The sequence below is a fragment of the Vanellus vanellus genome (assembly GCF_965231255.1).
Source record: "Vanellus vanellus genome assembly, chromosome: 1".
In the NCBI taxonomy this organism is placed as follows: domain Eukaryota; kingdom Metazoa; phylum Chordata; class Aves; order Charadriiformes; family Charadriidae; genus Vanellus; species Vanellus vanellus.
In genome coordinates, this window is record NC_138905.1 from 150862658 (window position 1) to 150889063 (window position 26406).

Below are 26406 nucleotides of genomic sequence, written 5' to 3' on the forward strand. Positions count from 1 at the left end.
ATCTCTTGGGTAAATGAGTTATAACCGAAGACCTGGTGTCCACACAGTACATGCTTTGAGGGTTTTACTTCTGCACAGTTCTAGTCCAGCCCCACGGACTCAATGCTATTTGCAGCTGCAGCACGTCTTCAGATTTGGTTTGATGCCAAAGGAATCCTGTTTACATACTCTGGGCCTGTTGGCCTTCAAGATACAATAGAGCTCCATGGATTTTGGTGCCGGTTATGCCTTCCTCAGTCTGTTGCTGACTGTTGTCATTAACCAAAGACTGATTTTATTATTTGGTATCTTATTATTCATCTTAGAGAACAGGTTTCTCTTCTAACAGCAACAGCTGCTGAAAGACCTGCTTTTCCACTCCAGGTGTGGAGTTCTGCATTGTGTAGGTCTAACTTGGAAATCCATCTGTAAGCAACTCTGCGCAAGATGTATTTAAAGAGACTGTTGCATGTTCTTGAATACTATCTGTCCTGCATTTTTGTGAAACAGTATGAACAGGAAGAGTGCAGCAAACTCCGTTTCTAAAAAGCACAATATCTAGGAAAGACCGTCTACTAAGTTTTATACAGCTCCATAATAAAACATGTAATTGCCTACCTATTGTACTGGAGTATTATTTACAAAAAAAAAAACAACCCAACATCTGTTTTTCTCTTTTACAGAAAGCAAGACGATGCTTAAAGAAAATGTCTCAGAATATCAACCGAAATTGATAAAAAACCCCATGCTCACTTTGTGCTGGATCCTAGCATTGTTTGTCAGTGGGGCTGAAGTTAGAGAGATTAACTTGCCAGGTAAGAGTCTGCTTTGGTGAAGTTTGGTGTTTGTGGTGCTTTCTGACAGCTGAGAAAAATGGGTCTGCATTTTGCCATGCCTTCATGAGTTTTTGCTGCACCTGTTCATTCTTGTGTCAGACAAGTAGCTGTTTCTAGCCTTTCTGCAAGCTTTTTAAGAATTGGTAATACAGTTTACTCTAAACATATTTCAAAATTCAGTTCCCTAATAAAAAGAAAAAGGCAATGTAAAGGAGAATTTCTGAGAAACAAATGGAGCAAGTGAATTGCTTCTGTGACTCCTTGAAGTCTCCAGCAGCTGGTCCAAGCCTGTCAGGGGGGAGAAGAAAGAGAAAGGCAGGGTGAGACCAACATATCGAAGCCTTCCACCCACACAATCTATCCGGAGGAGCTTGATCTAATTCAGTTCGCTGAGAGAAACTGAAACTGTGAGGAGTTTTCCAGGTGGGCAGGCGAGGAAACGAAGATTTCATGCCCTCCCTTCTGCTGAAGCGAAAACCTGCCTTGCTTTCATCTGACCACATCCTGACTTGCAGGAGGTTGGTCAGCCTTTAGAGAATTTGGGGTTAGAACGGGTGACAACAGCTTTCAGAATCCAAAAATTTGTCTAATTTTAGCGACAGGAACTGTGATATAAGAGCAGAAAGATTTGAAAGCAGTGAGACAATAATGGCTGTCAAACTTACCCTAAATAGGGACCGTGGTGGGCAGGCTCAGCTTCTTCAGGTTTGTGTCAACCCCTTCTCCATTAATATGAGGAGAGCTAGAAGAGGTGAATCTGCTTTTCTACAGAGTTGAGGTTTAACAGGTTAGCACCCGTGTGAAAACCTTCATTTCATTAAGCTATTTTCACATTAGGCTTTTGAAAAAGGCCTAACAAACCTTTGGAAACCTTTGAAAACTTTTGAGAACTTTGACAAATTCCATGTTTAAAGAAATCAATTCTCTATTAGCCCAGTAGCTGATCACATAAAAATTATTTAACACAAAGAAAGGTAAAGTTCTATTCTTGTAGTATTCCTAATTGTTATTTTTAAACATGACAACTGTGTGTTCTTTCAGGTGGTACTGATATGTTACTGTCCTGCTTTTCAGGATGTTCCCATGTTGAACCTCGAATATGGTATCGTGCAATTAGTGATGAGGAGTTTGTTTTACAATGCCCTTTACCAGATAAAGATGCTACGCACATTTATAACAACTCATTTCTAAAACAACATGATGTGAAATGGTTCTGGCGTCAAAAAGATAGTCAGCCACTGAAGGCTATCAATGAAAGCTCTAATCTTGCTCTCCGAGGGGATGCACTTTGGTTTAAACCAATAAGAAACAGTGCTTCTGGAGTGTACATCTGTATGCTACGGTATGTAATGGAGCAAAAGGCTTATATTTCTAGACAAGAATTAATAGTTTTGTTTTGTTTTGTGTATTAAATGTTTAATTTATTTTTTTTTTTCTGCATCACTCAGGGAAAAAGTCCCATGTCTCAAAATTGTTTTGGAGGTTCAAACAAAGAAGGCAGCAAAATGTTCAGGTTATGACACAAATACACTATATCTTCTTGCTGGCAATGGGAATTCAATAACTTGTCCTGGGACAAAATGCTACAACCATATAAAGAAGCCAGATGTAAAATGGTACAAGGTAAGAGTCACTCATTTGACCATTCAAAAAAGCTCAGTGGAAGAATAACTTTAGGTCTAGTTAATCCTCGTGTGCTATAGGTTCTTGAACTTTTCTTTGGCAGACAATGCAGCCTGAGAAATTCAACACAAAAGTAGAATCTTGAATTGCTATATATCAAGTCTGTAAGTAAGAGTTTTGAAGAAATTTGCCACGCCCAAAATATTATTCCATGAAATAGAAGCCTAGAAATGCTTTCTCTTCACCTATGAAATTGAAGTAATCGCGACTCAAAATAGGTTGTTTGCAAAACTGACATATGATAGAAATTCAAAATTTAAAGTTTTGACATTTTAAATTCTGAAAATATCAAATATAACAAAGAAAAAGTGCCTTTGTTAGAAACAAAGTTCTTTTAAGATTCGTTTCAAATCGTCCATTCCAAGACTCCTGTTTTTAATGAAACATTATTCCACTGAACTATTATTCACAGAATCACAGAATCACAGAATTATCAGAGTTGGAAGGGACCTCTAGAGATCATCTAGTCCAACTCCCCTGCTAAAGCAGCATTGCCTAGAGCACATTACTCAGGACTGCATCCAGGCGGGTCTTGAAAATCTCCAGGGAAGGGGACTCCACAACCTCCCTGGGCAGCCTGTTCCAGTGCTCTGTCACCCTCACCGTAAAGAACTGTTTCCGTGTATTTGAACGGAACTTCCTGTGTTCTAACTTGTGCCCATTGCCCCTCGTCCTGTCACTTGGAACCAATGAAAAGAGCCTGGCTCCATCCTTCTTCAACCCACCCTTTAGATACTTGTATGCCATAATAAGGTCTCCCCTCAGCCTTCTCTTCTCCAGGCTAAAGAGTCCCAGCTCTCTCAGCCTTTCCTCATAAGGGAGGTGCTCCAAGCCCTTAATCATCTTAGTTGCCCTTCGCTGGACTCGCTCCAGCAATTCCCTGTCCCTCTTGAATTGGGGAGCCCAAAACTGGACACAGTATTCCAGTTGTGGCCTCACCAGTGCCGAGTAGAGGGGGAGAATGACCTCCCTCGACCTACTGGCCACACTCTTCCCTATGCAGCCCAGGATTCCATTGGCCTTTTTGGCGACAAGGGCACATTGCTGGGCCATGGATAATTTACTGTCTACCACAACCCCCAGATCCTTCTCCTCCAAGCTATCTCCCAGCAGGTCAGCCCCTAACCTGTACTGGTGCCTAGCATTCTTCCTCCCCAGGTGCAGGACCTTGCACTTGGTTTTGTTGAACCTCATTAGGTTCTTCTCTGCCCAGCTCTCCAGCCTGTCCAGGTCACGCTGGATGGCAGCACAGCCCTCTGGGGTGTCAGCCACCCCACCCAGTTTGGTATCATCAGCAAACTTGCTGAGGATACACTCTGTCCCCTCATCCAGGTCATTAATGAATATATTAAACAAAATAGGACCAAGTATTGACCCCTGGGGGACACCACTGGTTACAGGCCTCCAACTAGACTCTGTGCCGCTGATCACAACCCTCTGAGTCCTGTCCCGCAGCCAACTCTCAATCCACCTCACTGTCACCTCATCTAGCCCATACTTCCTCAGCTTCCTAATGAGGATGTCATGGGAGACAGTGTCAAAAGCCTTGCTAAAGTCAAGGTAGATGACATCCACGACTTTCCCCTCATCCAGCCAACCAGTTATAACATCATAGAAAGCTATCAGATTGGTCAAGCACGATTTACCCTTGGTAAATCCATGTTGACCACTTCCAATAACTTCCTGTTCCTCAACGTGATTGGAGATGACATCCAGAATGAGTCGCTCCAATACCTTCCCAGGGACAGAGGTGAGACTAACCGGTCTGTAGTTCCCTGGGTCCTCCTTCTTGCCTTTTTTGAAGATTGGAGTGATGTCGGCCTTCCTCCAGTCCTCAGGCACCTCTCCTGTTCTCCATGACCGTTCAAAGACGATGGAGAGTGGTCTAGCAATAACATCCGCCAGCTCTCTCAGCACTCGCGGATGCATGCCATCAGGGCCCATGGACTTGTGAATGTCCAGCTTGGCCAAGTGGTCTCTGACCCGGTCCTCCTCAACTGAGGGAAAATCTTCCACTCTCCAGACCTCCCCCTTTGCCTTCAGAGGGTGGGATTCATGAGGGACAGCTTTAGCAGTGAAGACCGAAGAAAAGAAGGCATTCAGTAACTCTGCCTTCTCTGCGTCCTCCACCACTAGGGCACCTGTCTCATTCACCAGCGGGCCTACATTTTCCCTAGTCTTCCTTTTTCTATTGATATATTCAAAGAACCTTTTCTTATTGTCTTTGACTGCAGTGGCCAAGCTGAGTTCTGATTGAGCTTTGGCCCTTCTCATTTTCCCCCTACATAGCTTTGTTATATCTTGATAGTCCTCATAAGTTGCCAACCCCCTTTTCCAGAGAATGTAAACTTTTCTTTTTTTCCTGAGGTCCAGCCAAAGTTCTCTATTTAGCCAGGCTGGTCGTCTTCCCCGTCTGCTCGTTTTTCGAGACAAGGGGATGGCCTTCTCCTGAGCTTTTAAGAGCACCTGCTTGAAGTATGCCCAGCCTTCCTGGGCACCTTTACTCTTCAAAACTGCCTCCCAAGGGACACTCTCGACCATGCTCCTAAACAGGCTAAAGTCTGCCCTTCGGAAATCCAAGGTGGCAGTTCTGCTGGCTCCCCGCCTTACGTGATCAAGAATTGAAAATTCTATCATTTCGTGATCACTGTGCCCAAGGCGACCTCCAACCTTTACATCCTCCACAAGACCTTCTCTGTTAACAAACAGTAGGTCCAGTAGGGCACTTCCCCTAGTTGGTTCCTTCACCAGCTGTGTTAGGAAGTTGTCTTCCACACACTCCAGGAACCTCCATGACTGTTCCCTCTCTGCTGCGTAGTATTTCCAGCAGACGTCTGGGAAGTTGAAGTCCCCCACAAGAACACGGGCAGATGATCGTGAGACCTCTGCCAGCTGCTTGTAGAATACTTCATCGGCTTCTACATCCTGATTAGGAGGTCTATAACAAACTCCCATCACGATGTCTGCCTTATTGGCCTTCCCCTTAATTTTTATCCATACACACTCAGTGTTGTCATCCACACTGTTAAGTTCCTGGCATTCAAAACTGCCCCTAACATAGAGGGCCACCCCACCACCTCTTCTTCCTTGCCTATCCTTTTTGAAGAGTTGGTAGCCATCCATTACAGCACTCCACTTGTGTGTGTCCTCCCACCACGTTTCTGTGATGGCGACTATATCATAGTTTCCTTGCTGTACAATGGCCTCCAGCTCCTCCTGTTTATTTCCCATGCTGCGTGCATTAGTATAGATGCACTTCAGCTGGGCTGATTGCCCTGCCACTTTCTTGGGGGGACAAGCCCTAATTCGCACCTGATCATACTCAGGCACTACTGTAGCTACCAAATTATCACTACCCCTCGTGCCTTGGCTGTCACACAATTCACCATCCCCCACCACCACTGGGACAGGCTGCAAGACCTTGCTAACACTTTTACCCAGAAGCACTGGTACGCTTCTCCCAGGCACCACTTTTGTAATCCTGGTCTCATCCCCGTCCCCCTTCAAACCTAGTTTAAAGCCTTGTAGATGAGCCCTGCTAGCTCTTGTCCCAGGATCTTTCTTCCCCTTCGGGTTAGGCTTCCCCCACCTGTTGCCAGCATGCCTGGTTTCCTGTAGATGAGCCCATGATCAAAAAAGCCAAAGTTCTGCCGGATACACCAGTCTCGGAGCCAGGAGTTAATTTCCTGACTCCTCCTATTTATACCCTGGTCAACCCCTGCAAATGGTGGGATAGAGGAGAACACTATTTGTGCTCCCGATCCCTTAACCAGCCGTCCCAGGGCCCTGAAGTCATTCTTCATTGCCCTTAGACTTCTGGTACCTACCTCATCACCACCTACCTGAAATATCAGTAAGTATTGACTTACTTTTTTTCAAATAACCACTAAAATATGAATGAAAAAAATGACTGACATTTCAATTTTGTGTTTTATTACCTGGTATTATTAATGTTATTAATTCTATCAAGTAGAATTATGATCTAGTCAAAGTTACTCTTTTACTTTCAAGCTTTAAATAAGGTATATCTTTACCTATATCTTGACCTAAAACCCACTGAATTTAAGGAGATTCTTTCCATTTTTTGTTAGTGGATTTTTTACGGGAACTTGATTTAAGTAAAATTCTTAGTGGTATTAAAGAATATGAATGCACTAAGATGAAAAATAGGGGTGCTTTAAAAAAATAGTCAGTTTCCATCCTTTTAAAAGTAGTGACAGTGTTGTCAATCTCAGACAATCCAAACCCATGATTTACTTCTCATAAAAGAACATGAAAATGTTTTAAAAAAAATTATTTACAAAATAAAAGATTCCAGTCCATTAAAAAAAAGGATCTTTCTTTTTTTGCTCTTTAGTAATAGTAGGGTCTTGATTTCACATTTCTCTCAGCAACCACAAATTTTAAATAATTTTTTAAAAGACAATGGTATTCACATATTACAGACCACAATTTTTTAATGTAACTGACAAATGTCCTCAGACTGCTAATAAATCTTTTTTTGGGCTTCAGTGGAAAGGGTTTGGCTTAGCCCTACTGCCATGGTCATCCTATCCAAATATCTTAAAATATAATTTAATAACAGGAACAACAACAGAAAAGGACTTCTAATTCCTTGGTATTCTTTTCTTTTCATTAGGATGGTCATCAGATAAAACATGGGAAAAGCAGACAAAGCCTAAAGCTTAAGCATAATGAAATCTACTTGAATCCAACCTACGACAAAGATGCTGGAATATATGTGTGTGATTACACCCTATATGAGAACACTATCAAGTGGACAATGAGAACAGCAGTAACAGTAAAAGTCATTGGTGAGTAATATAATAACTCAGAATAGAGTACCTGAAGTAAAGTATGTTTTCTCTATCCTTTCCTACCCTATTTATGTCTTTCATTCAGGCTGTTGTTCTGAAAAACCCATAAACTGAATTAGCTCCATGATCGTTAAAAACGTCTTCCAAGTATCCTGAGGACATTTTGGGACATTGACTAGAACCTTCAGTGTTCAGTAATAACATGTACCATACAATGCCATCATTTTCAAGATCTAACTCCGCTTTGGATTTATTGTAGTTCCTGACAGTAGGTATCAAATCTACAAAAGGATTCAGATCTCTTGATCGGGGAGTAGAATTAATGAAACTCCAACTGATGCCAATGTTCTCCATGTACTGTATGGGGAGTTTTAGGAAAATATTCACATACTAGGAGGAAGAAGTGCTAATCCTGCATGGGAAATGTGAAAAAAAGCAGTGCATCTCATTCCTATCTCTGTCCCTGAAGTAGAGACGTACGTGGAAGTAGGAGTTAGATAAAAACTCAATCCGTGTGGCATGGATGAGATCTTTATTTTTTTCACTTGATTGTGATGAAGAAGATGATGTTGGTGGGATCGCTACCCATCTTCCACATAACTCTCTAACAGCAGAGGAGAAAGGAGACCTGTGAGAAATTTAACTAGCAAACAAGCTGTTTGTTGCTGCATGTGCTGTTTGGGGGAAAGCATCACCACCCGCATGACCTGTTCTTGTAGGCTTTGTACGGATTACTAAATAAAACTGGCCAGAACTCTATGGCTCAGTGATATCGCACGACCTTATATTCTCCTTCAAATCACGGTGACTTTCCCTTAATGTTTACTGTCCTTTGCTGCCCTTCAGGTGAAGCTCAGCTATTGCCTGGCAGAGTGTTGTTGGACAAGGTTAACGCTGTGCAAGGGAGCACGCTAGCAACTCGGGATCACGAGCGAGGGAGAACGTTTAGTTTGCGAGAAGAGAGATGTGGTTATGCTTTTCACCAGATGTCTGTGGTTGAGCACTGTAAGACACTCTCATCAGGCGCTCCAGTCACTCCAGTCAATCACAGGTCCCAGAGGAAAGCATAGCTACAATTCTATGTTGTGAGCTTGGTGGACACAGTACAGCTGTTTCTGTATGACAATAGCACAGGACCTATTCTCAGCATCCCGGTGGAAAGTGGACCACTCTGCAGAAGGGACAACAAGATTTAGGGAGGAAAAGAAAGGTGTCAGGTGGGGCAACCGGATTCTATGGTCTAGTGAGGATGGCACTCTTCTGAAATAGCTGGTCCTTTTTTTGCAAGTTTGATGCATTTAGTACTAAGAAATCATGGGAAAAATATACACACGCCACCAGGACAGGGCTTGAAGCGCATGTCTCGCCAACTTTTGAGACCTCTATCTGCTGGGTTACGATGCCCAGTGCTTTTCACTCTTCTCTCTGGCTATATTCCCACAGCGTTTTCCAAGCAGACGTGGACTGGCTCTGCTTTTGTTCTGATCTGGCTGAACCTGAGCTAACGCACTGTGCTTCTCAGTTCTTTTGCCTCACTGCACAGCACAGCCCAGTCAGAAAAACACTTTAAAGGTGGCATGTACATATGCACTCCCCCTGAATCTTGCATACATTTCTCTGCTGTGGCTTCATTTAAAAAAACCCAAAACACAACAGTGTCGTGTGGCACCATTTCCTGCAGTATGGGACTTTCCTAGAATATCGGAGCTGTGGGTTTTAGCCCCTTCAGGCTGTTTTTCCGGAGCCCGGGTAATTGCTTAGTAGAATGTATGAACTTTGGGTGTCATTATCTGTGCCCTTTGGCAGCCCCTGTTTTTTAAAAAAAAAAAACAACAACCAAACATGGTGATTTTAATGAAAGTTCTTGTGCTGTGTATTCAAAGTGAATTAGGTGTGTGTGCTGTGTGTATGCTTACTGGGCAGGGGATGGGGCTTGGCAGGGAACTGGTACAAGGATTTCATCCTTTGGGGAGTTTTGCAGGGAGGGTCCCTGATTTCTGCATCCTGAATGACCTTACGTGCAGGATAGACACTGAGTTCCTCAGCTCATGTAAGATAACAATGCTTCAGAGTGAGAGAGCAGGTCTTTAAGTAGCTACGTAAGTTTTGTGGTCAAAACTCACTTATCTGTGCACTGTCAGACACCGCAACAATTGCAAATCATCCTCTTGGACTTAGGTGTCTAAATTTCACCTAAAATTTGAAGAAGAATATTCTGTAAGCTATTTTTTTCTGGTATTCTGCACTGATGATGGCATTATAGATATTAACAGCACTCCTGTTAATTGCAGCAAAAAACACCATCCATCCACCAAACTTCTTGTATCCCAATGGTGTGGTGATCCTTGAAGCAGAGCTTGGTAAGTTTTGATTTCTCATTTGAAAGAGAAAGAAAATGTTTAAATGAAATATTGATAGATAATGATATATCTTGGCAAAGCAAACCAGCTTTGCTCTCTAGGATTATGGGAATTTTGTATTAAATGTAGTTTTGTTCTTGATATACATCTTTGTGGATCTTAAAGGAAGCATCATGTGTTATACAGATCCCAGGCTATTTAAGAGAACACAGTGACCTCCATGCATCATTTTCCTGTGCTAATTTGTTCCAGGAAAGCCCCTTGAATTGGAATGCCGTGTACAGTTTGGGTTTGAAAGAGTTTCTCCGATGAGGGTAACATGGAAAAGAAACAATGAAGAAAATATAAATGAGAAATTGATTCAGGAAACAAGGTAAGAAAAAACCCAGTAGTCTGATTACTACTGCAGTCAGCAACTGTAAAAATCCTTCTACAACAGCTTTACTGAATACAATTTACTGGCAGAAACTCGTAAGGCTCTGTTCTTCAAGATATTAATGCGTACGTCCATAGGCATGTGACAGGCACATGCACTTCACATACAGAACCCATACTGATGGCCATAAAGTCAAGAAGAACTTTCTGCACAATCTTAACTCTTCCTCCTAAAGCTTTAGCTTATGGACGCCTTCAACATGAGTGGTGCTCGGTTGCCTGTGCCAGCATCAGCTGTTTTCGACTGTTCCCTCTGTTGTGCTTTGCTAGCAACTCCCACAATCTGTCTTTGGAAGCTGTCTGCGGGCGGGGAATAAACCGGATCAGTAAAACAGTGCTGTGGACATTGAAAGGAGTTTGGGTGCCTCGGACGTTGGGTGCGTTTATTGTGTCTGTCTGAGGACTTACAGCACTGAATTTCAGGACACTGAATTTCAGGAGTCTCCCTTAACAAGAATTAACCAGACCTTGCAGAGAAGCAACATATGGGGGAAAGGTTTCCTGTGACTGGGGGACAACCCAAATAGTCACCATGCTTCCCTTTCCTTCCTGTACTTCCCTGCCTCATTCATTTACGCAGTTCCAACTTGGGCAAGAAACATAGTGGAGGCAAAACAGGCAAATGTGTCTTTCACTACACAGCTCTGAGTCATCCTTGTGGCAAAACTTTTCTGTACACTGGGGGAAGCAAAAGCCCTGCTGTCACTGCTAAAACCAAGTTCTTAATACGAGTCATTTGGGAAAAAATAACAAATGGTGATATCACACACACACATGCACATGTACATGCACACACGCACTCACTCATGAGGTAGATTGGAAATCGGATTTTCCTATCTTGCGAATATTTAGCTTTGTAATTTTCTTCTTACCAAATTTTTAGCTTTTAGTGTGCATACAATTACTGTTTGTTTTTTTTTTTAAAAACCCAAATGAATAAAACATTGCCAACAGACTTTCAGTACAGGTTGAATCCTTGCCCGTGCTCATGCCTCTGTATCTTGAGTTAGCAGAGGTAGGGCCACGGTAGGCTGTCATTTTGCAGTGGCGTGATGTGAGGCACCTTCGGGAGCACCCAGAGTCGCCTGTACTTGTGGCATTCAAAGAGAACCGCTGAGACTCAGAGCCCCTGAGTATTCTCAAGTGGTTTCAGACATAGATCTGTTCCCCTCAACCCTCACACAGCCCCCAAAGGATTCCTCTGTTACCTCTTCATTTCCTAGACTTCCATCCCTTATACCTGCCTTATTTTGTTTGCTTGTCTGGTCCTTGGGCTTTTTACCCCTGTGCACGAGGCTCTGCGGCTCAGTCTTTTTGCCCAGCTCGTTTTCTCTTAGGGCTCCTTTTTCAAGTTTCATTTCCCTGCATTTCTGCTGGGGGAAATTTTTTACATCTTGCAAAACCACAAGCAATCTTATACAGGTCAAAGGGGGCTATATATTTAAAACTGGGCAAGTGCTTAAGTATTTTGCCGAGTTGATGAATTAAGAATAAACCTTTCAGTCTGCAGTCCTTTGATGTTAGTATTTTCTTACAATGTAAAAACCAAATGTAAGTTCCAAACCAGAATATTGCATTGCTTTTAAAAGTTCAAGCTGAATGTTAAGAAGCTGCAAGCTCCCCTTTAGACATCTGGGGATTGTGTGGATGAACAGCAAAGGTATCATGCAAATACATTTTTTTTTTTTCTCTTTAGAGTTTATCCAAAAGGTTTAAAGGGGCACATACTTCTTCATGTTGCGAAACTGAAAGAAGTTACTGAAAGGGACCTCAGAAGCAACTTCACGTGCTTTGCTGAGAATTCGGTGGGGAATGCCACCGCTGTGATCCAGCTGAAAAGAAAGCAGAGAGGTAAAACCATTTGCTCTTGAAGACACATTTTGATTTATTCACTGCTACAAATTCATTCCCCATTGACACTGGCTTTTGAAGCTGGATGGGAAAAGTTTGATTTGTCAAATGTCTGGAAAGGCACGTTATTCTGAGGAGTACTCAGAAGGACGTGGGTATCTGGGGACTTACTCCAGGCATGTGGGCCAACTGGGAAGAAGAAGAAGAGAGTAGCATCTCTGAGCATTAATAGGCAATCTACTAAACTGAAGCAGAGCAGCTGCTGAAAGTAATAGTATTTGTTGATTTTTCTGCTTGTTTCCCCAGTCCTTATCAAGCACGTTTCTAAGAACTTACCATAATTGATATGAATGTGGCAGCCTTTCAAGCAAAGGCCAAAACCAGAATCAGTGTGGAAATTAAACTATTGAACCGTAGTTCACAGTGGAGATTCATCATTGGAGTGGCACAGGAAGTCTCCAGCGGGGCACTGTGTGCAGCTATGTGTGTTCTGACGTGACTTTTCCATCTCAAGTGATGGACCGTTTTCTCTGTGCCTTCCATCGCAGATTGGCTTTTCATACCATCAAGGACATATAATTCAAAAAAGGTCCTTAATGGTAGACTGGAACTCTGTGTTAAGGTTTGCAGCTAAACGAATACCTGACTTCCCTAAAGTTTGCCAGTGGGGCAAGAATTAAGATTGTGAGATAGTTGGCCCTCATTTCTGGACTGAGTTTTTCATCTAAGTGTCAACATTGTTTTGGAACGCCTGAGTTATGAGAGACCCTTTTCTTTCTACAGTGTATCTCTTATATATACTATGCAGTGCCATCTCTACGCTATTTGCATTGCTTTTGTGCACTGTCTTTATTTACCAGTACTGGATTGAAATAGTGCTGATGTACCGAAGTTATTTGGTCCACAACGAAACTACAGGAGGTAAGAAACATTGTATAATGTTAATTTTCTCCATTTTTTTTTTCTACTGCCTTTTGCCATGTGGATTAATCTAGTGTGAATTAAACATTTAATTAAATTCTCTAAATGACCCTGTCCCTTTGAGCCTATACAAAGGTTGTTAACGCTAGCAAGATGCTCAGAGGATTCAGGCGGAAAAAAAGCCAGGCAGCGTGGAGGAAATATCTAATACTAGCTGAAATGTCACAGTTAGCCTTTTATATGATCCTTAATTTACACATAGAAGATTAGAGTAGGAAGTGGAATTTTGGCAGTCCCTTTGCAGGGAGTAATAGAACATCTCCAACATTTTAACCTCATTCTACCAAAGTGTTCAACAGAACCTGTGGATGAGAATCAAATGTCCTTCAGGGCTAAGTGAAGGATTCCAGAGTCTATTGTATTTTTCACTTGAAGCCAAATAAGTTTGCAGAAGAATAAACAAAGGAGATAAATAAGATGATATAGGGCACCAACTGAGAAGTGTACGTTTGGGAAATATTCATATTTCCATTCTAAAAATTATATCGACCAACCTGACAGTTACACCAGCGTGATCAGCTTCTGATATTTCAAATCTCTGTAGTAGCATCGCCTCATCATCTCAGTTAAAATGGGCCTCCAACATAGTAGGCAGTGTAAAAACGTATCAGAAACGACAGTGCCTACTTCAAAGAACTTAAGATACAATTTTCTTACATGGATTGAAAGAAATCTGATAGTATGTACGCAAAGAAATTTTTCTAAAAATTCTTGAATCTTGATGCAGCTTGAGATACAGGTATCTGAGTCTGCTTCTGTGTCTGCATGTGTATATGTAGATTATATGTGAGTGTGAAATAACTGTATCTATATATATAAAAATACATATGCAGTGAGATAATTAACTGCCCTTTTGAAAAGTATTTTTGTGAGTCCTAAGGCAGCTGGCAAAAGCGATTTGGGAAATCACTCAAAATTTCCCCTCTATTTGCTAGCAAATTGATTTAAGAACCTCTGGAAGTCCCCTTAGAGCTCACCCCGTATGTGAGTAGGACAGAGACAGACCTACCAAGATTCGTGCGTTGAAGTTGAAGACACTGTTGGGTTCCACTGTGGCAGCCTCTGTCCCTCTCCCTGACTCTCATGTATTGCACACACACTGCACCATTTGCAGTGTGGGGGGATGGAGCGTGCAGACCAGCTGCGCCTACCCAGATAGTTTTCTGCCTAAGGTGATTGGCCATAAAATGTGTTCTCACCTGCAGGATTATGTCCTTCCCACTTTGTGCGGATGCGTATCAAGTCATCTGAGGTCTGAAAGGGGTTTGTCATAGAGCAGCAAAGCAGCAGTTATGACTTAATTTTGTGGTGTCTTCCTTTCCATAATTTCTTCTCTCCCACCCCTCTTAGCACAGAAATAGAGAATTGCAGAATCCCACAAGGTTGGGAGGGACCCCTGGGAGTTGTCTGATCTCACAGCCTGCCCAAAACAGAGCCCACCTAGGCCAGGTTGCTCAGGACCCTGTGGACAGAAAATCTACAGCCTCTCTGGACAACGTGCTCCAGTGTTTGACCACTCTCACAGTGCAGACTTTTTCACTAATATCTCATGAGAATTTCCCTTGTTGCAACTTGTGTCTGTTGCTTCCTTGTCTACTACTGTGCACTTCGAAGAAGAGTCTGTCTCCATCATCTCTGTACCTTCTCATTTGGTAGTTGAAGACAGCAGTAAGGTCATCTTTTCTCTAGTGCCTCTCTAACCCTTGGTCTTCCTCCTTAGCCAATTCAGATATGTCTCTTAAAAATCTTGCTTTCTTCCACAAGGAGAAAGAAACAGTGCAGAACCAGTGATACTAACATTTATAGACCATGTACGCAGTCGCTTTGCATAACTCCGGTATTTTTCATTTCCCACCCTTTGGGCGTCTTAAATGTTTGTGCCAAAAGTTCCTCAGATTGTCATTGTCCTTCTGTACAAATCTGGGAAAAAAAATCCTAGTGGTGCTTACTGTGTATTTGTTTTTAACTTGCTATTGTAATAGTAATATTATAAAGACAAACAGCGATCTATTAATTAATGGTTGCGTCTAATAAGATTGCAGTGACCTCTGTGGGTGAAATGAGGAATATCTGGCTTGTCGTGCAACTTACTGTCATTTAAAAACTATTTTCAAAGGAGCTTCAATTCAGGGCGTAGCTGAGTTGAAGTTCAGCTAAACCAATCTAGGGACCCTCTGCCCCACCTTCAATGCCCACACTAGTCCTGTGCCTGCTGTTGGTCATTCACTCTTGTGGGCCTAAACTGGCTCAACTTGGCAGAAGATAACTCAGTAAAAGACAGTGGGCAGCTAGTGAAGTGAATCAGCTTCCTCTGTTACCACAAGAGCTTCAGCACCCGTAGAAGGAAGTGGCAGAAGCGTGTGTCCAAGAGCAAAGAGGGGACGAGAGGAGACGTAACGTGTGGTGTCTAATCACATCCTTGGCCTCCAAACCTGATCTGCACTCCTGTGTTTTGTTTTGATGACACTTTCTGCTACGTGCTGGTTCTGAATGTAGGTGTACGACCCCAGCTCATGCATGTCGTTAGTTTTCTGTGTGTATTTCCTTTGCTCCCTGGAATCCACATGGGCTCTTCTAGATCCTGTGGGAACCTGATGGCTCTAGCTCAGGTTTGTGATCCTAATCTTACAGCTACGGATAGAAATCAAGAGGTTAATACTGAGGCACGGGGTGATACTCAGCACCATTACTTAGGTGTCTGTGCTGGAGGTAGGTGCCTCAGTTCCTATGCAGTGAAGATGTAGTCAACGTGGTGAAATCTAGAGAGCTTCTCAGCTCACCCTGCAGCAGCACCTTGCAGTAGGACCCTACATTACACAGATGAATTTCTTTCTGGTTTCTGTTAACAGTATTGTCATATGACACAACTCAGCTGATTGAACATTTGGGCTGATGTCATTTGGGTTGCCTGAGGATGTCCTGCCATTCCAAAACATTTGAGTCTCCAATAGTTCCCACGTCAAATTTGGCAATCCCATCAACCTTAGGACCCCTTAAATGGCATCAAGCATCTATGTATGGGGAATTGGACTGACTCCACTGTGCCTTTTGCTTTCACCAGCAATTCTTTTTGTTTTCCTTCCTCCTCCCTCAAGTGTAGTTCAAATTTTATTTAGCTAATAGATAAGATTTACTTTTACCTTGTAGTTAAGAATGGGCCTAACTCAGCTCATAGGTACCAGGTTGTTTCAAAGCTGAGAAAAGTTCTTTATATATTTTTCATCTGCACCACACAAACGTGTTCTTTTAATGAGACTGAAACAAAGTTCAGGAACTGGTCAGTAGTCAATGCCTGAGCTGGTACTTGGATCAGACTTAGGCTTTGCTACTTCCACCAGTGTCTCTGATTAGAAACATAACAGTGCATGAAAACAGCACATCTTTTGCAAACAGCTAATATTTAGGAACATTTTTCCTTTAAAATTCACTATATTTTCCAAGTAGGCTGTGCATTGATGAGTATTTTTGGAATCAGCGTTTGGGCAAATAAGAGAAAAGATTGGGAATCATTCCCTACATGTATTTTGCCTGGAAGGGGCAAGATCTTCCACTGGTGAAAACTGGACTATGTTTGTGAAAATGCAGAAAAATGCCTGATTTAAACTTCCTTGCATTAGTCGTCTGTAGCTTCCTCATTTGCTTTGGTAATGTATGTCTACAACATTTGCAAGACAATGAGGAGTAAGGGTTGGCTTTGGGTAACTAGATGGCTGTACTTCATGAACAGGTGATAATTTTATGTTTGTGTTGTGCCTACTTAAATAGATATAAATGGAAACTCAGCATTACGAGAGAAGCTGAATGCTTCAGACAGACTTGTTAATGTATACAGTGTTATTTATTTATTTATTTTAGATGGCAAAGAGTTTGATGCGTTTGTGTCCTATGCAAAACTAGACTCTTCTGAGAGTGACTCTACTTTAATTAGTGAAGAAAAATTTGCCCTGGAGCTTCTTCCAGATATGCTGGAAAATAAATACGGATACAAGTTATGCATTCTTGAACGAGATATTCTTCCAGGAGGAGGTAAGGCCCCTGTGGATGGTAGAAGAACTGAAGATTCAGTTCTTTATAAAATTGTTTTTCACTTTCAAAAAAACCCTTATGTACCATATCAGCAAATGGTATATTTTGGTACTGTAGTCTCTGCCGAAATGTTGTGTTTTGATCTTTATATCTGACCTCCGTACCTGAGGCGTACATATGTTTGAGTGTGGTTGCTGGGAGCTATTAGGCTGAGAAAATCTTCTTGCCCAAGAATTTCTTTGCAAGCAGACTCCGTTCCATGAACAGAAGACCCCAAATATTTCAGTAGTTACTTTCTGAGCAATTTTAGTCAGTGCTACCTGCAGGAGTTAGAAAGCCCTCAGTACCTGTCCCAGGGAGAGACAAAGACAAGTGTTCCTTGAGACCCTGTTTGAGTAGCAACAAAGTGTGTTGAGGTCTCAGCTGTGTCCTCCACCTCCTGAGCAGCAAGTGGTGTTCTCCAAGCTGCGTAAGAACGGCCACAGTATCTCTGATAGCAAAGACATGGCTACAGGTTATGTGATTGCTTAGCATCCCTGGTTTTAGTTTTCCCCATTCCTGGGTTTTAGCTGTTGATAAAGGAACCAATAAGTTAAAACAGTCCATTGTAGACTGCAGTAACAATCACCATTTCTTCTCCAGCATACACAGATGAAGTCGTTACAGCTATTAAACAAAGCAGACGAGCAATAATTATTTTGAGCCCAGCCTACGTCAGCGGACCAAGCATCTTTGAACTGCAGGCAGCGGTGAACTGTGCGTTGGAAGACAAAAAGATCAAAGTGGTATTAATAAAGTTCCGGGCTTTCCAAGAGCCAGAGACTTTGCCTGCAGTAGTAAAGAAAGCTCTTCGTATTTTACCAGTCGTTACCTGGAAGTCTTCTATTTCAGCTGCTCCAAACAAGAAGTTCTGGAAATATATGCATTACTACATGCCAGTGAAAACTACTAAGATGTTGGGAAATTGCAGCCTAAAGGGCTTTTTCCAAAGGTTATTCAGCCTGGTATATCGACAGCAGAAATTTCACAGAGGGGTGACAGCAGGCTCGGGAACGGTGGCATGATTGTAAGAGACTTTTTCTACGTCCGCTGACCACAGTGGATTGTCATTGCAGTCAGCAATAGATCATTCCAAAACAGTGAGAAGGACTGCAGTGTGACAGTGCTGCAGCCCCACAGTAAAACTAAGTGGCACTGCACACAACTGTAAATGTGAGCTATCTTTCATAAATTATTATTCTATTATTATTTTTATTATATTTATTATATTCTTTTGCTGTGATGTTGAGACATACATGTGAATGTTTTGTTCTTTGCACTGTATTTCTTCTGCAATATTTTTGTACTTGTTTTCTAGAAAAAGATTTAAAAAGGGAACTCCAGAGGAAGCTTGCTGTTTAATTTTCTCATGCAGTCTAGTGGGACATATCCAAACTCTTCAAACTAGTTACCTCCTCCTGTGGGACCATCAAGGAAGTCCCGTGGGAGACTGCTACAACTGGGTTTGCCAAAGGGGTTGAGCTGAAGGAGCACTGTGTCAGGGCTGATCCCAGGCATCTCCATCCTTCCTGCCATGGGGGAAAGCATTCCTACCAGTTGTGAAACATTTCACACTCAGAGACACCTGCACCTTGCAGATGCTGTCTGGTGCTGGTCACTCACAGGTCCCACTGAACCTGTTGGTATTATGGGTGTGTTGCAGTCATAAATCAAAGTCCTGGCTGTCACAGCTAGTAGTCTTCCAGGGACTCTGAAGTCTTTCTCATGAAGTCCTTTGGTTGCTAACTCTCCAGGGTTCGTATCGCCTACTCGCAAGGCATCTTGCACTCTGTGTGTGTATGGCTGTAGCTAAGGGAAATGCAATGGTTAGTGTTAAGAAAATCTGAGTAGAAGAGCTACTGATGTGGTGTTCTGCTGACTTCATTTGGCCTTTAAGTTAACAAATCCTTTTTTTAAAATGCTAATTAAATAGCTTATCTTCCAGATTCCTTGTTGGAAAGGAACTTCAAGAAACACTACTGTTAACAGGACCAGTATACTGAAAAAAGAACAATTCTTTTGCAAGCAGGCTGAGCATTACCTGCCTAATTTTGTATTGGGTTCAAAGCCTTCAGTGGGAGGACTGGCGGTGGTGCTGTGAGGCAGAAGCAGAAGATAGTGCCTTATGTAGAAACAGAACAGCGAAGGGCATCACTGGCTGTACCACAGAAAATTTTGACACTGCAGTTGCACCTGCATTTAGTTCAGATCTTTATAAGCTTTTGAAGAAATTTTCCCAGTTGTCACCACTTGTTGCCTTTTGCTTTGCACTATAGAACAGCATAGGTGCACACACTGGATCCCTTTCCACAGAAAGTCAAATGGAAGATATTCTCCACCCATGAAGGGTCATTCAGCCTGTGGGACCAGCTGGCCTGAAGGAAGCCCCTCCCAAACATATGCAGTGTGGTCCTCAGCAGTAGTTATTGTGGGGTACATCTCTGTACTCACTAGTCTGCACTGTTTCCCAACACAACCAAATCAGTGAGCAATTTGAATAATTTGCCAGTAAATTAAGTTTGCTCCAATATATGTAATACAGGCTTTAGCAGCTTCTAATCAACACTACTGTGTTTGCACACTTTGTTATCCTGACACTAAACTTGGTAGTTTTTGTGGAGGAGAGAAAAGGCTAACCTTTTTTAAAAAAAAATCCGTAAGGGTGAATGTCGTGTTGGAGGAGGATAATGTGGTTGCCCAATAAATGCCTTGCTGGCATGAATAAAACAAACAGCAAATACAAGACAAGTCAAGATCCGGTTTTAGGCACGTGATGTGATTCCGACCTTCCTCCTTCTATTGTTATGATGTGCTAATTTACATACGTACCTTTCTAAACGAGAACGTAATTTTCGTGGTCCTCCACCAGATGTCCCTACTGCAAGCCCTGCAGGGTCCGCTTATTTACACACCGAGTAGTTTCGTTGCCAGGCGAGACAGGACCAGTGAGCAGTGCCAAGTGTGGTACCTGAGGTGCCAGTTGCGCTGGGGAGGCAGACGGGGAGTGAGGGCAGGAGAGGAAGGTATGGAGCAGGCTCTCCTGCCTGCCCAAGGTGCCACCATCTCTCCCACCTGATGCTATTTACTTGTGCTGCACTTGCTGCCTGAATGCTGTGCAGTGCAGCTTTTTTTTTTCTTTTTTTTTTTTCTTTCTTTTTTTTTTTTTTTTGACAGTGGGAAAAAAAATCAGAGTGGCGACAGAAATGATGTAGTTGGAAAGGGCTTTTTATTCTTCAACAGGGTGATTCTGTGGCCAAGGTTTATCTGGGTCGGAGGAACCTGCAGAACCAGTATCTTCATCCAAACTCCAGGCTTGTCTGTAACACGAGGAATAGGACAGGCACATTAGGGCCTTTTAAATGACCTCTAATAGGCAAACGAAGCAGCCCTGAGGAAGAAGCGGCCGTGCCTATGAGCAGCGCAAATTAACGGGAGTGAGTGTTGCATACCTTCATGCACCCACTATATGCTATATCTCTAATAAAATAGTCACAGCCCCAGAGATGGGCTCTGCCGTGCTTGCACATGCAAAGCTTTTGAACTGGTTGCTGTTGCTGTCGCATCTGGTATGCGGTTCTGCTGCTGCTTACGTGGATGAGCCCCACCTGAGGAAGAGTTTCTTGCCTCCCTATGAACCTGATCACGGGGGTGCTGTTGGCTCTTCACAAGATACGAGGCTACAGGTTTTCACAGTGGACTATGACTATGTGCAAATTCCCTATGAAGTTACTCTTTGGATCCTCCTTGCCTCTCTTGCAAAAATAGGTAAGTAGAAAACGGGATCTTGAGTCCTCCTACCTCTGCAAGAAGTTAAAAACGTACCGTGTAACCAAGTATCTTCCACGCATTTTTGTAGCTGAGATATTTCTTACAGCTTCTGTCCTCAAAAGAACAGGTGTGTTCATTAACGTGACAATTCCACCTCTGAATGCTTCCAGCTCACTTATGTAAATGTATGACCTCTAACCCTTATGTCTCTTTGGTTGTCTATGCTAGTGAGTAGCAACGGAGGTCCCCAACACAGTGCTGTCGCTCCCTTTTTCTAGTCTCTAAACATCACGAGATATGAGAATTTACAACCTGCCACAGCTGTAGAAATCAGTAACACCAGACTGAGGCTTCAAGCATATTGAATTTGGGGGAGAAAAGCAGGAAGATTTCTTCCATTGTGTGAACAATAGGAAACATTTCCCTATGAGTCTTTGTTTTCCACGGTTGCTGTTTAAAGTTGATCAGAAAGTAATACCGGAGGAGAGGGACTGAGAGTCTAAGAGGGTGTAGGTCATCAGAGATGCAGGGTAAGTGCCTTTTGAATACATACCGATACATTTAGCTTTTATTAGAGCTCCATGTAGGTATTTGAATGAAGAAAGACGATTCATGGAGAAGTAGAGACTACAATTAACATAGCAAAAATGGCTCACCATGTGTCTCACACGTTTGCATTGCTGGGCTCAAATTATTTTGACCATTCAGAATTAATGCAGCAATATCAAATAAATGAAGAAGATGATAGTAACAATGTGAAGAGCTGCACATATGTGATCTCCCCGTCCTTTTGATCTTTCCATGGGATTTTCAAAGATTACTATAGAACAGGTTGGTAGGTGGGAGTGATGATTTTCTGGAGGTGGCCTGAAGAGAAACATTTTTCATGTCGTAGTCACACAATTGGCAAAAATTATTACCACTGACCATGATTTGACAGTTTCATAATAGCTCCTGATCTCAACCCAATTTCTATAAACAAATGTCTTCACTGCTAAAATAATAATAAAAAATTTTGCATATCACATTTGTTGTTATGGCATCAGCAGAGTGTATTAGCAGTGAGCACATTGATAAATTTCTTTATTCATTATCCATAAAAGCACAGGACTTGCTATATGGCCCACCTACTCAATATTCATGTTTGAGCAAGAAACAGATACTTCAGAAGAACTATGTGATTCCTCCCAAGCAGACCTGTTCCTTAGCTGGGAGTTTTCAAATAATATTATTTTTGATGAAAAGTATTGAGCTGCTGACCTCAAATCTACTTGGAAGAAAGAATCTGAATAATCTAGTTACCCAGGGAAGATTTCCAAACTGTTACAAATTTTCAGTGTTTTATTCAGGTATTATCTTCTTTCTGTACTTCAAGGTTTCACGGTGGGTAACATTTCTGAGATCTTGAAAGGCAAAACAATCTCCTTTTTCTGTAAAACTGACAGATTGATTTTTTTTAATGATTTTTGTCATTAAAAAATGAGATGAATAGAGTTATGAACTTAACATACTTTTGGTAAAAACAAGTAGTGTCCTAAACAAATTATGTAAAATTTCATAAAAATTTTATGAAAAAATTTATGTAAAATTTCATAAAAATTTTATGAAATTTCACTTATGAAGACAGGCTGAGAGAGTTGGGGCTGTTCGTTGTTCAGCCTGGAGAAGAGAAGGCTCCAGGGACACCTTATAGCAGCCTTCCAGTACCTAAAGGGGGCCTACAGGAGAGCTGGGGAGGGACTCTTTATCAGGGAGTGTAGTGATAGGATGAGGGGTAACAGTTTTAAACTAAAAAGGGGTAGATTTAGATTAGATATTAGGAAGAAATTCTTTACTGTGAAGGTGGTTAGACTCTGGAACAGGCTGCCCAGGGAAGTTGTGGATGCCCCATCCCCGGAAGCGTTCAAGGCCAGGTTTGGATGGGCTTTGAGAAACCTGGTCTAGTGGGAGGTGTCCCTGCCCATGGCAGGGGGTTGGAACTTGATGATCTTTAAGGTTCCTTCCAACCCAAACTATTCTATGAATCTGTGATTCTAAAAATATTTTTCTTTTGACCATTGATAATTTGAGGGTCACAGAAACACAGTCATGGCATTAGCTTCTAGAGTTACGGGGTGAAGGCTGACCTAACTTCAGGCACTGAGATGCAGCCACTGGATTTATAGGTTTCTTAGTCTGTCTCATTCTCATTCTTGTAAATTCTGAGAAATTCCTTACATTTCTAGTCGAGGCACCTCTCATTCGCAATATGATTACACAGTTCCTGGTATAGCGACCCGATGAGCCATTGCTAGACATTATCTTAGTGATGGTATCAGTATTAGTGTCAAATAGGAAGAATTATACAAACACAGCTGCAGTAGTGGTACATCAGTGTGGGCAGGAGGAGATTCACACCCACAACATTTCTACGGTAAGTGTAGCCCTTTCTCTGTAAAACAGCTTGGCTACATCTGCGCTTGTAAACTGACAAGCACCCTGTCAGGAAGCTGTCTGTCACCGTCCGTGCCACATGAGTGTTGGTGTGCTCCTTCTCAGCTCTAGCCCATGTTGACAAGCCTCCTCCCAGGCAGTGCCTGGACAGACTGTGAGCCAGGATCTGTTCCCACAGGCAGTTTGGATGTGACCACTTCTTGCTGGGGTAGGGAAGAAAATTTGGCTGTATGGATGCAAGCTGAACCTTTCTGCTTGGAAAAGTCTTTGGCCTGCCTAATTTGCTAGTGTAGACTCAGCTTTTATTCTACTGAGGAAAAAAAAAAATCCCTTGGGATGCATTATTTTCTCAGGTATTTGATGGCTGTTGGTAGTTCTTTCAGCTCTGCTGAAATCACTGGTTTTGTTTCAGTAAACTAACTCATAAGGTTCTTCACAAAATGTTGCTTACCTTATGCAGGAACAGCAGTTTTCCCAGAAAAAGCAAGGTTAATCAGCTTGTACAAAGCCTTATGTTACTGTGGCTTGATTATTGCTGCTTTGGATATTTTGTTGTTCATGAGTACTCCCTCCCTCTGCCTGTGGATTACCTGGAGTCCATGCAATGCTTCAGGGGAGTGCTGGAAGTGGAGGGAGCTCAGAAGATCATGGCATCTGAGCTGCTCCCTGCTCCCTTGGGCTTCTCCAAGTTCCTGGTTGGCCCAAATCCAGCGGGGGCTCTGCAGCCAGGGACCCTCCTCAGCACGTATTGGGAAGCTGCCTTTGAACCTGCAGCCAGGGATAGCGGGGTCTTTGGGATAGAGGGACAATACTGTGCCTCAGACGTTTGGAAGTAGCGGCTGGGCAGTAAGGATTCTTGAAGAGTATTTTCCTTCCAAATTGTGCAGTACCTTTTCAAAGAGGTTTCTGTATTCCTAGGAGTGGAGCTTAGCTTCAGGCACACTTGCTCCAAAATAGAGAGATGGGGAGTGGGAAAAGAAGAGGTTCGCGACCAAACTCCTCCCCTGCTTTAGTGATACAAGTCCGGGAATGTTTAATTTTGAAGGGAACAGTACTGCCTGTTTTTACATTCATAATCCTAAAAGCAAAACCTGGCTGTGTGAAGTCAGAGTATTCAAAGGCAGGCAAAACATCTGTCTGACACCAGGTTAATTTAAACTTGAAAAATACCCTGATGTTTTATTCAAGGTTTCCATCTCTACCACCGATTACCAAGACTCATGCCCGAAAGCTGCATCCTGATTGCCATTGGGGCACTAGTAGGAGCGATCATCTTTGCTTCTGATCACAAATCTCCACCGGTTATGAACACAAGTATTTACTTCTTGTATCTCCTTCCACCCATCATCCTGGAGGAGGGTTATTTCATGCCAACTCGCCCGTTTTTTGAAAACTTTGGGTCCATCCTGTGGTGGTCTGTGCTGGGATCTCTGCTAAACTCATTTGGGATTGGCCTCTCCCTCTACGGAATCTGCCAGATCGAAGCCTTTGGCCTGACTGACCTGAACCTGCTGCAGAACCTGCTCTTCGGCAGCATGATTTCAGCTGTGGATCCTGTGGCAGCTCTGGCAGTTTTTGAAGAAGCCTCCGTTAATGAGCAGCTTTACATGATGATCTTCGGAGAGTCATTACTAAACGATGGCATAACTGTGGTGAGTTTCTTTCCACTCCTTGTCTTCTCCTCTTTGGGCTCTTGTGTCTTGTAGGGTTATCGGGCACAGAACAAGAGCAGCTCTAAGGAGATCCTAGATGCATTATTTATTTTATGGATACTACACTCCATTACACACAAGTAATTTTAATGTATGGAAAGATTACATCTTATATTAACTTTTTCAAAAACATATTGTTTTAGAGCTGCTGGAAGAGCAAAGCATACACACACACATTAGACATCACACCTTGCTCTTGCATTCACTGAAGTGAATGTCTAAGCTACGTTTTGATTTTGCTTGTGGGAACATTCTTGACATTGTGCAAAAAAAATAAATAGAAAATTGTACTGCTTAAAGACTGGAGGCAGCAGGAGTAGTAATACAGGAGACCCTACATGCCTTAGAGAGCCCCCTGCAAAAAAAAAAGAAAAAAAAAAGGCCAGATGTGGACAACCTCTGGAGGCTGCACTCCTTCCTCCAGCCCCTGCAAGGAAGTTCACCAGAGACCTTAGACAGGAATTCCAAAAGCCACTAATAACTTCTCATAACTCTGTTTCTATGAGTTAAAAACCTGATATCTGACAAATATTCACCTTTCTTAGCTGTCATATCTCAAGTGTCCAGAAACAATGCTTCTGGAATAAGAGAGATTTTGTTTGTCTTTTTTTTTTCTGCTTGTTTGTTGTTTTGTTGTTGGTGTTTTTTTTTTTTTTTTTAAATAGGAGAAGTGTGTTTTTACAGACCTCCTTTTGCTAATACTTTTCACCTTTTCTCATTAGTTCTACTAAAACTTGGAGCAACCTGAAATTCTAGCTGTAAACCACAACTGACAAAACCACTTAGAACACACATGTTTTTCAAGGAAGAAATTTCAATCAGGAAATTCATTGCTCAGAAACCAACAGGACTGCTCATGTGCTGCAGGTTAACTGCAAGCTAAGGAGTTTCACTAGATAAGATCTTTACAGAATTTAAATCACAGGAAGGGCAATCACAGGAATCTAAAATACACAAAAACTATTCAGATGTTGTTATACATGAGGTACAGCACAACTTGGACTTGTAAAATCTGTACAGAGTTCATTGCTGAAAGGCTTCATGGGAGAAACGCAGTTTATGAGTAATGCGAAAAGGAAAAGGAACAAAGTAATTTCTTGCAGCCACAGCCTATTGATCATAAATCCTTCCTCTTGGTGAATCAGAGATGTAGGACTGATGTAGAACTAAGGGACAAATGTGACTTCACTTTACGTGCAAACTGCTAATATGTTATAGTTGTAACAAAAAAATCCCCAATGTATTTATCACTTCCACTGGTCTTTTTGGTTCCTTCAAGTGCAAACTTCAAAAGGTAGCACCTCTTCCTCCCTCTGGAAGAGCTTGTTCCGTCCTTTTTTTGACTGGCCCTCTACCTTACCTTCCCTTTGTTCCCAGCTGGTATTTGTGATGTGGGTCCAACTCGCGATGGTATTTACATGAGCGTTCAGTCAGGATCCTCTTACAGCATAAATGTGTAGGGACAGAAAGACTTCAAAAGCAGAGG

General features: G+C 42.3%; 2 protein-coding genes across 2 annotated transcripts in view; both read left to right on the forward strand.

The window, feature by feature from the left end:
• Window positions 1-724: 724 nt before the first annotated feature.
• IL18RAP (interleukin 18 receptor accessory protein) lies at window positions 725-18032 on the forward strand (the record flags this gene model as incomplete). The annotated part of the gene is made up of 10 exons (XM_082493322.1): window positions 725-794; window positions 1890-2157; window positions 2264-2438; window positions 7138-7312; window positions 9607-9675; window positions 9928-10048; window positions 11807-11961; window positions 12745-12882; window positions 16798-16968; window positions 17611-18032. 10 exons carry the CDS (start codon window positions 725-727, stop codon window positions 18030-18032), a joined length of 1764 nt encoding a protein of 587 aa, XP_082349448.1.
• Window positions 18033-20510: 2478 nt separating this feature from the next.
• The window catches only part of SLC9A4 (solute carrier family 9 member A4), a gene marked incomplete at both ends in the record, with an annotated part of 36766 nt that continues 30870 nt past the window's right edge, over window positions 20511-26406 (forward strand). The window contains 2 exons of the mRNA XM_082498514.1: window positions 20511-20772; window positions 24397-24860. Coding sequence (XP_082354640.1) covers window positions 20511-20772; window positions 24397-24860 — 726 coding nt within the window. The remainder of the gene's footprint in view (window positions 20773-24396; window positions 24861-26406) is intronic.